The 11087-nt window shown below is 37.5% G+C and overlaps 1 protein-coding gene across 8 annotated transcripts in view; it reads right to left on the bottom strand.

The window, feature by feature from the left end:
• Positions 1 to 1117: 1117 nt before the first annotated feature.
• The window catches only part of Smad9 (SMAD family member 9), a 70222-nt gene continuing 60252 nt past the window's right edge, over positions 1118 to 11087 (bottom strand). For all 8 annotated transcript variants that reach the window (XM_078016105.1, XM_078016108.1, XM_078016107.1 and 5 more), the window contains 2 exons: positions 9337 to 9593; positions 1118 to 4404 (listed from right to left, as the gene is read on the bottom strand). In XM_078016105.1, coding sequence (XP_077872231.1) covers positions 4261 to 4404; positions 9337 to 9593 — 401 coding nt within the window. In that variant the 3' untranslated portion in view covers positions 1118 to 4260. The remainder of the gene's footprint in view (positions 4405 to 9336; positions 9594 to 11087) is intronic.

Here is an 11087-nt window from a genome sequence, read left to right as displayed (position 1 = left end):
AAAAATTATATTTTTAGATATGGACTTCATCTTAAGTTTTTCCTCACTATCCTTTTTTAGCTTTTTTGTGGGATTGAACTCAAGGGCACTCAACCACTGAGCCACATCCTCAGCCCTATTTTGTATTTAATTTAGAGACAGGGTCCCTCTGAGTTGCTTAGCACCTCAATTTTGCTGAGGCTGGCTTTGAACTCTCGATCCTTTTGTCTCAGCCTTCTGAGCCACTGGGATTACAGATGTGTGCCACAGCACCAGGTCTCCTTAGCATCTTTTTAATAGGCAATGTATAACATTGTACAGATGTTTATAATAGTAAAATTCATCATTCTTTCCTATACATTGCATATTGCTTAATATTTGCTACTAACCTGAAAAATCCTTCTATGTATAAATAGTCCCTGATTTAAAATGGTTTGAATTATTTTTCATGATTTTTCAACTTTAGAATGGTGTGAAAACAATATGTATTCTGAAAAAAATCACACTTCAGATTTTGAAGTTAGCCCTTTTCCCTGGCCAGTTAGAGGCAGTATGAAACTTTTGCAATGCAGCAGGAGCAAGCCACAACTCCCAGTCACATGATCTCCAGGGAACAACCAATACTCCACAGTGTGCTATGCTGCTAAATGGAGGATTTTGTTTTTAGATTAGGTGTATTAAATGCATTTTTCACTTACAATACTTTAGGGGTTTATTGGTATAACTCCATCATAAATTGAGCAGCATCTGTATATCATCTATAAAATTTCTACAAAATATCTTCTTTGGTTCCAAAGCCCTGGTAGCTGAAATTTTTTTTGCAGTTGCAGATGGACAGAATGCCTTTATTTTGTTTATTTTTATATGGTGCTGAGGATCAAACCCAGTGCCTCATGCATGCTAGGCAAGCTCTCTGCCCCTGAGCTATAGCCCTAGCCCCAAGATTCTATTCTCAATGCCAGTCATCCCAAGATGCTTAATTCAGAACCACCACCAAATTTCTAGACAGCATGATGAATTTTTTAATATCCCACTTTCAAAATAGAACAGTTTGAGACGAATTGTCTTAGGATGCTATAGGTTCATGTACAGTGAATCCTTGTATGAGACTTGCAGGAAAAATGAGCCAAAAGACATATCGGGTACAGTATTCTTTATTATAAACAATCAGATGACAATATAAGTATGATTTGAAGGATAATCGAAGCCAAGGTTATTATAATCAAAAACATTGCTCCACTCAAGTAGAGATAGTTTCTTTTTTTTGTTGGTGTGTCTTACATTCATTGGAACTTATCTTTAACATGTGCCAGGATCACCTAACCTTCTCATACAGTTCAGCTGTTAAATCATAATAGGAATGACAATTTGGAATGCATGTTATATTCTGATTATTTATTTATTGAATATATATACCAAATATTTGGGACACAAAGTTAGGATCTTAAAGTCTACCAAGTATATTTATAAGATGCTTTGGTTACTGTTGTCGTTTGCTGTTATGGGAATATCCACATCCACAGGAGAGAATAAAAAAAGGATCCTAAATGCTAGCAGTTGGCCAACTTTTCTTGATTTATGCTGAGTATAAAAAAAAAATAACATATCAAGTATATGTGTTAAACAGTGACATCTTTTTGGTTCCAAAGCCCTGGTAGCTATTAACATATCATCTAGCTAAAACAAACTTTTCACATCTCCTTTTTAACAGACAATAAAAAATACTGGCTTTCTTGTGAGTAGGCCTAGATGTTACTGTTCTCTGTCTCATGATCTTTGTCTATTGCAACCTGAAACATGACGGTGGTGGTGATGCATTCAAAGGCCTACCCTGTCCACTTTGTTCACTATCCTATAAAAGAATTATATTCAATTTTTTGGCTTTTCTAACTCACAGAATGAATGCTAAATGACCACACTAAGAAGTCTAAAATTAAACACTAAATTACAATTTTGGGGAACTCTTAGCAGCAAAAGAAAAAAAAAAAGTTGATTAAAATGTGACCATTACAATAAACAGAGGGTTTACTTATCAATGCTCAATTCTGAGTTTTACAAATATCCTAAGAAAGGCTTTTGGTGTGACATTTGGTGATACGTGCCGATTTCATAATTTATTTTTCACCGAAAAAGTTCAGGTGCACTGCAATAAGTCGTCCTAGTTTCCCAAAGCTGCATGGAAATGTTTATATTCTTGGTCTTGTAAATGTCATTTATAAGCCATTACTACTGATTAATTCTGTGAAGATATGGATTACAAGAGGATGAGTTTGACAAGTTGTGGGAAGATCAAGAAAACTGTGTTTGATCTCAATAGCAAAAGCTATGTATTCTTAATGTTCCCCCATAGAATGGTACTAATATGAGAACCACCATAATTATTGACCTCTCCAAGAAGGGAAAATGGGGGAATGATTAGAAAATGGGGAGGCAAGTGCCTATTTCAAAAGAGAGATAATAATAATAAATCAGTTATACATTTTTAAGCAAAAGGAAGTTCACGTTTTGTTCTAAAACAACAAAAAAAAACATGTTCTGAAACATGAAAATGCAAACGTCTATGCAAACGACTTCACTATTAGACTCTCTGCTCCACAAAGGTTGGGACTGTCTCGTCTGCCTTTAATTCCATAGTACCTGACATTGTACCTGGCACATATAGGTGAACAATACAGAGTTGATGAACCAATAAACTATGGGTTTTCTAAACACTAAATGGGCCATCTAGTTTTAATGTAAAATGGAATAATTACTTTCTATTTTATATATATGGAGTTTCTATTATATAATACTAGTCATTATAAGAGGTGAAAATAGCAGCTCACTCATATCTTTTTCACATGATCATTTCTATCTTGAATACAATTTAATGAGAAACAGCTACATGTGCACTAATGCTAGATAGAATACCTAAATGAAACAACCTCCTGGATTACTGAAGTGCTATCTGTTACGAGCTTAAACATTTTTAAGAGGGTGTGAAATATTTTTCCAAGCAATGTGGTGTTTTGTGGGTGGCAAGTATCTAAAAATTTCCCTTTATCATCCAAAGAAGAATATGTTTTTAATATTAGGTATATTTTAAAAGATGTCCTGTTATTCTGTACCACTGTTCTCACAAAATTATATGACCATATATGAAATTATCCTTACTTGTGAAGTTATTTCCAAGTAGGAAACTAGCTTTAGAAGAGGCTACCAGATGTAAACAGTCGATAATTTAGTCAATACAGGCACAAAGGTAATGAATTTATAAACTTCATCCAACATTGTGTCTAGATGTCTTCAGAGCTATTACTATTATTTCAATAATCTGTAAATAGTTAATATCTGCCAACAGGCAAGATAATGTAGCAGAAGGGTTCCCTGAAATAGAAGCTTTAATTTGGGAATGGGAGTAAATGTTATGATTCCCTGTTTAACCCTTTGATGTTACTGCTTCTCTGCACGGGACTTAACACATGGCAGCGTCACACACAGCAACAGACTCAGAAGTCGAATCACCAGGAAGACCTGAACCTGATTTCCAACATGGAAACCAGGGCTCTCGTTGGGTGGTTCTTGGACTAAATTCTGGACTTACCTTATAATTGGGATTAATAGTGCATTCCGTGCAACTTTCTTATTTATTTTCCCTTACTGGACTCATTTGTTTTTGTTTTTTACAGTGGTAGGTTGAGGCAATATGATTCTTGGCTTCACAGTTTCTCTCTTTTCTAATCATGGTTTAAATTCATTTAAAATGTACCATTGATATCAGCACAATAGTCCAGCAGAAATAAAATAGCTGTGGCTTACCTCACATAATTCCTTGTACAAACTTGATCATTTTTCCCCTTGCCAATAGCACTAAAAGTGAGATCATTTAACCCATATGGTTTTAATTGCTTGGTTTTGGCTTTGTCTAAAAGTGTTGTTTGCTCTAGTGCTACCAAAACCTGACTTTGGCCATATGAAGCGGTTCTGTTGGGCCATATGACATGCTGAGTTGCCTGGGCTCCATCAAAGGCCTCACATGTTGCTGATACTGTTACCTTTCATTTGTTTTCTCCCACAAAAGAAGTAGCATGGGACTGAAAACCCTGCTTTTCCAATCACACTGTACAGGCCCCAGGTTAACTAGGTAGCACAAAACAAATGGTGATAAAAAATATGTATAGTGTATATTATATGTATTTACACATGTATTTAGAAATTTGGGTTAGTTGCAAATCTAAAATGATATAAGCCACTGCCTGCAATAGCATCTATTCTATAGCAATTAAGCTTAAGACATAGCTGTTAAGACACTGAAGAAATGGGGTTATGCGGGGATCCCATCTGAGTCAGAACCTTGTCCAACCACTGCAGTGGTCCATGAAGGTGAATCTCAATCCAACAGGGGGTGCTCGTGACATCCTGGCGATGATACTCAGCTCCCCAACCCTGAAAAGCAAGAACAGAGCCAGAATGATTGTATCAGCCTCTAATGCCTCCAGGCAGAGCACAGGATCCTTGGTAGAACTCACACACTGGGCAGGTCCTGACAACAGAGAGCCAGACCACTGCATCCACCAGATACCAGAGGAGTCTGAATCAGTGCACTTGCTCTGGGTTCACATGACTCTCTGCCAACCTGGAGGTCTGGGGTTCCAGGCCCAACACCCAGGAAATGCTGGCAAGTCATCTCCCCTCCCATAAGGGAAGAAATGCCACCTTACGTTCTTTTACCCTTTGCATTCTGCACAGAATGGTTATGGGCCATTAATTATTATGGGCCATTAATTATGGGCCAGTAATCTCTGTGAAGAAAACTAGAGGGCCCTCTTAACTTTCAGGGTTGATTACCAAAACTTGCTTACCTATAACTATATTTTACATATCAATAGAAAGTTATTTTTAAAAATAAAGGTAGATCACACCCAAATGTATTAATTTTGTTACTGGGAACAGTGAATCTATTCTTGGTAGAGTTATTTAAAAATTGGAATTGACCATGGATGGTCACATTTTATATTTGTGACTACGATTCTAAAGTGGCCCTCTACTGCCACCTGGCACCACATTCCCCAGTCTTGCTTCCCCTTCTAGCTGACTGCTTCACCCTCACTCCTATTCCCAAAAGCCCCTAGCACCTGCTCCCCTGTCTGCACTTGAAACTGATGATCTTTTTTTCCCCTTATTTTCATAAGAAAAATGAAGCCATTGGAAATGAGACTCTCCACCCACTTAACGTGGCTTTTCTACCTCTTACCATAGATAAATCATCCGTGTTTCCAAATAAGCCCATCCATGTACCCATTATTAGATTCACTAATCCACTTATGCATTATTAGAGTTTTGGTCCAACTGCTTTGCTGGTTGGGCTTTCTCAGTTTCCTTCACTGGCTATTTCTCCCTCACCTTCTAACACTGAAGTACCTGGGCTCAGTCGCAGACCTCCTGTGCTCTCAGTTTAAACTCAAATCTCATTCAGACTCAGGGAGTTAAATACCATCCATATGCAGACAATTCCACATTTACAAATAGACTCTTACCTCTAACTCTCCACTCAACATCTCTGCTTGAATGTGTGACGGATATCTCAAAGCTGCTGTTACCAAAACTGTACTTTATCTATAAGCCTGACTTGCCTGCATCTTCTCCATCTTGGTCAAAGACAACATTTCATCTTCCTAATTCTCTTTCCTCACACCCACCTCAAATCTGCCTTCGAAACTGGGAATCCTTCTCCTGGAGCTCTCCTGGCAGGAGCGCACCCATCATCTCTCACCTGAATATTGCAACAGCCTTCTCACTTCTCACATTCCCTGCATTCATACCTATTATCCACGCAGCAGCAGAGTGATCCTCAAAACTGTAAGTCAGACCATGAAACCTCTTCACAGGTAAATACCAAATTCCTTGTGGTGGCTTATGAAGGGTTGCTCTGATCTCCTCCCACCACATGCAGTTGACTGCAGTCACACTGGCCTGCCTGTTTCTCCAAATTTCCAGGCATACCCATGGTGTTAGACTTTTTGCTTGCTCATTCCCCAAAGAGTCCCATGACTAACTCCATCATCTTCAAGTCTCTGCTGAAACGTCTTCAGTGAAGCCTACATCATGTGACACCTTCCAACCATAGCAACCAATTCCCTTTACCTATCTCTACATTTTCTCATTATTATGGCTGTCATTTATTGCCTTTCTCTCCCTCCTACAATATTGGTTCCATAAGGGCAGAGATCCATGAGTAACCATCAGAATATTCCAATGCCTAAAACAGCGCTGGGCCTGGTACATGGAAGGTGCTCAGTAAGTATTTGTTGATTGAATGAATGAAGGAGTCCTAGGATCCATCAGTAAACATCAGAGTCAAAAAGATCTTAAGAAACCCTAAAAAGAGAAGTAGAAGAAGATCTTAGAAGATGGAAAAATATACCCTGTTCATGGATAGGCAGAACTAACATTATCAAAATGGCGATATTACCAAAAGTTCTCTATAGGTTTAATGCAATGCCAATCAAAATCCCAATGGCATTTCTTGAAGAAATAGATAAAGCAATCATGAAATTCATATGGAAAAATAAAAGACCCAGAATAGCAAAAGCAATTTTAAGCAGGAAGTGTGAATCAGGCGGTATAGCGATACCAGATTTCAAACTATATTACAGAGCAATAGTGACAAAAACAGCATGGTACTGGTACCAAAACAGGCGAGTGGACCAATGGTGTAGAATAGAGGACACAGAGACTAATCCACAAAGTTACAACTATCTTATATTTGATAAAGGGGCTAAAAGCATGCAATGGAGGAAGGATAGCATCTTCAACAAATGGTGTTGGGAAAACTGGAAATCCATATGCAAAAAAATGAAACTGAATCCCTTCCTCTCGCCATGCACAAAAGTTAACTCTAAATGGATCAAGGAGCTTGATATCAAATCAGAGACTCTGCGTCTGAGAGAAGAAAAAGTTGGCTCCGATCTACATATTGTGGGGTCGGGCTCCAAATTCCTTAATAGGACACCCATAGCACAAGAGTTAATAATAAGAATCAACAAATGGGACTTACTTAAACTAAAAAGTTTTTTCTCAGCAAGAGAAACAATAAGAGAGGTAAATAGGGAGCCTACATCCTGGGAACAAATTTTTACTCCTCACACTTCAGATAGAGCCCTAATATCCAGAGTATACAAAGAACTCAAAAAATTAGACAATAAGATAACAAATAACCCAATCAACAAATGGGCCAAGGATCTGAACAGACACTTCTCAGAGGAGGACATACAATCAATCAACAAGTACATGAAAAAATGCTCACCATCTCTAGCAGTCAGAGAAATGCAAATCAAAACCACCCTAAGATACCATCTCATTCCAGTAAGATTGGCAGCCACTATGAAGTCAAACAACAACAAGTGCTGGCGAGGATGTGGAGAAAAGGGTACTCTTGTACATTGCTGGTGGGACTGCAAATTGGTGCGGCCAATTTGGAAAGCAGTTTGGAGATTCCTGGGAAAGCTGGGAATGGAACCACCATTTGACCCTGCTATTGCCCTTCTCGGACTATTCCCTGAAGACCTTAAAAGAGCATGCTACAGGGATGCTGCCATATCGATGTTCATAGCAGCACAATTCACAATAGCTAGACTGTGGAACCAACCCAGATGCCCTTCAATAGATGAATGGATAAAAAAAAATGTGGCATCTATACACAATGGAGTACTATGCAGCAATAAAAAATGACAAAATCATAGAATTTGCAGGGAAATGGATGGCACTAGAGCAGATTATGCTTAGTGAAGCTAGTCAATCCCTAAAAAACAAATACCAATGTCTTCTTTGATATAATGAGAGCAACTATGAACAGAGCAAGGAGGAAGAGCAGGAAGAAAAGACTAACATTTAACAGAGTCATGAGATGGGAGGGAAAGGGAGAGAAAAGGGAAATTTCATGGAAATGAAGGGAGACCCTCATTGCTATACAAAATTACATATAAGAGGTTGTGAGGGGAATGGGAAAATAAACAAGGAGAGTAATGAATTACAGTAGATGGGGTAGAGAGAGAAGAAGGGAGGGGAGGGGAGGGGGGATAGTAGGGGATAGGAAAGGTAGCAGAATACAACAATTACTAATTGGGCATTATGTAAAATTGTGGATGTATAACCGACGTGATTCTGCAATCTGCATTTGGGGTAAAATTGGGAGTTCATAACCCACTTCAATCTAATGTATGAAATATGATATGTCAAGAGCTTTGTAATGTTGTGAACAACCAATAAAAAAAAAATAAAAAATTTTAAAAAAAAAATCTTAAGAGATGATCTGAACTATCACCCCCATAGTGTTTGATCTATAATTTTTTAAAATATTATTTATATGATCTATAATTTTAAAAAATATTTTTAGTTGTAGTTGGACACAATACCTTTATTTTATTTATTTATTTTTATGTGGTTCTGAGGATAGAACCCAGGACCTCGCATGTGCTAGATGAATGCTCTACCACTGAGCCACTATGATCTATAATTTTTAAACTAATCATATATAATTATATTTTCTAGATATTTTTTAAAGTCACTGTAATACTAGCAACAGTTTGTTTTTTTTTATAAATTGTCTAGCTTTACAAACTTAAAAGCTGAATACCTGAGACATATATCTAGTTGATCTTAGACAAATTCAGATTTCTATGAGATGTTGGCATTCCATCCTAATTTTAAAAATAGACCTGGATTTAAAAAAAAAAAAAAAAAGCCATAGGGTTGGAATTGGAATGATGGTTCATTAACAGCAATTCAATGCCCTCTGCTGGCTCTAAAGCAACAGAGCATTTGAAAAGATTTCTGAAATTTGTTAATTAAGTTACATGCAAAAATGCTATTCAAACAGTGAATGTGAATAAAGCTGCTTTGTCATCATGAAAGAGAAATGGTTTCAATAAACCATTTTTTTAAATTTCAAACTATGTACTCTTAACATTTGCTTTTCATATAATTGCTAAAATTATTTTAAAAACAGTAAGAATTTAATTTGCGTACAAAAAAAAGAGAACAATCTTTTGTCTTGGTCACTTTAAAGGGCTATTAAAATCTACTCTGAGGGCTGGTGAAGTAGCTCTACATTTACAAAAATCAGCTCTTTTAACTTTTTTTTTTTTCCAAAAATAACATGCTTAGGAACTTTCACAAAACTGCTAAACAAGACAATCCATACTCATAGAAGAGTTCTTCTTAAAAACTACTAACATAATTTTTAAAAAAAGAGAGAGAGGATTGTTATCTACTTGAATTGTCTGTACAACTGCCACATCCACCAAAGAATGCTTCTGCAGTTTGTTCTGTTTTTTTTTTATTTTCTGGTTTTATAATGTAAAAGCAATTACTCCTTACCTTAACAAAACTCATCCGAATAGTGCACATCTTGGTTAACTCATAAACAACTTCAAAGCCATGGTGAACCGACTGGGCAAGCAGCTGAGCGAAGAGTTGGTTGTTGAAGACCTTGAGACTGCACCCACTGGGGATCTTGCAGACCGTGGCTGGGTGGAAGCCGTGCTGATAGTTGCAGTTCCTGCTCTGCACAAAGATGCTGCTGTCGCTCACACACTCGGCATACACCTCTCCCCCAACGTAGTACAAATGCACGCCTGTGGACACAAAAACACAACGCGGCCTGCAAACATTGTTCTCTTCTCAGTGACTCTTACCTGCTGGAAAGATGGGCCTCTGCTGTCAGGTGCATTTTCCTATCACCAATCACAGATGTGTGAGTTAGACATGTGACCCAAATCCCCACTTGTTTTCCCATTGTCATTTCTGTCATTTCCACAAGTCCATTTAAAAATACAATCCATGGCTGGGTGAACATGTCTGTAATCCCAGAAACCCAGGAGGCTGAGGCAGAAGGATTGCAAGTTCAAGGCCAGCCTGGGCAACTTAGTGAGACCCTGTCTCAGAATTTTTAAAAAGTAATAAAAGGGGCTGGGAATATAGCTCAGTGGTAGAGCACCCTGGGTTCAATCTCCAGTAATTCCCCTCCAAAAAAGCAACCCATGTCAACAGTAGACTTTCGTATACTATTGCTTCCATCACTCTCAATCTCATGCTTATTTGTTCCAAAATACGGTTTAATAATATTAGAAACAAAATAAATACATCATTCAAAAAATAATCCTTCATATGCATATGCAAACAAAAATTTAAATGACAATTAATATCACAAAAATGTTACTTAAGTAGATGCAATAAACCCACTCCAGAGGAAACAATAAATAAAATTTATTTTACTATCAGTTATAAATCTTTTTGTCTTAATAGAACCTTCAAAGCAATCTATTTCATTTAAAAGGTGTATCACCCCACTATTATAAGTCAGTTCATACAATGTCTATATGACTTGTGAACAATGACGTTCCCAACACTTGCGGACACAGTCGTATAAAAACTCACAAGTAAATACACCACTTTACCTAACATTATTGGAGAGATATCATTTTAAAGAGCACCCTAAGAATGTTGCTGCTCCTGTGAATTTTTATTCCACCTTAAATTTTAGTTGATTCTTTCTTACCTGATGTCAGGGTTTGAGATTAACAGCAGGGGACTGGGGTTAGAAAAAATGAAGACATTCTAGTCTAGTGAATATTAAATACAAGAATAATTTTTCTCCAATTTTAATGGAGGAAAAACTTTAACACTAGATGTCAGCACAACCACCATGCAGTTAAGAGGAATTTGTCAAAGGGATCCAGAATATAGATGTCATAATATGTTTTGGGTTTCCTCAAAATGAAAATACAAAACTTTTAATGAAAAGAGTTTATAGATTGCCCCCTACGGCTTCTCAGACCCTAGTGTAGGAAACATTATGACAGAGATGCTCAGTGTGTCAAGTTATAAGAAGCACGGGAGGTGATTTTGCATGCTGTGTGACTGACTACCTCCCAGCATACTTATTTCTTTGCCCCTGTCTTCTTTCCCTTAATTTGATTTTGCCTGTATCTACAGAAGAGAGAGAAGCCTGAGCAGGTAGACAGTAGAGAAGAAGAAATTCCAGTATTGTACTCTCCAGCCACATTGCTCAGAAGAAACTGACCCAGAGTCCCACAGATAAAGCAGAGCTCTGGATTTTCAGGCCACTG

The sequence above is a fragment of the Ictidomys tridecemlineatus genome, chromosome 6 (genome assembly GCF_052094955.1).
Source record: "Ictidomys tridecemlineatus isolate mIctTri1 chromosome 6, mIctTri1.hap1, whole genome shotgun sequence".
Taxonomy (NCBI): Eukaryota; Metazoa; Chordata; class Mammalia; order Rodentia; family Sciuridae; genus Ictidomys; species Ictidomys tridecemlineatus.
Note: the sequence above shows the minus strand (reverse complement) of the source record. Positions and strands in the feature narration are given on the sequence as shown.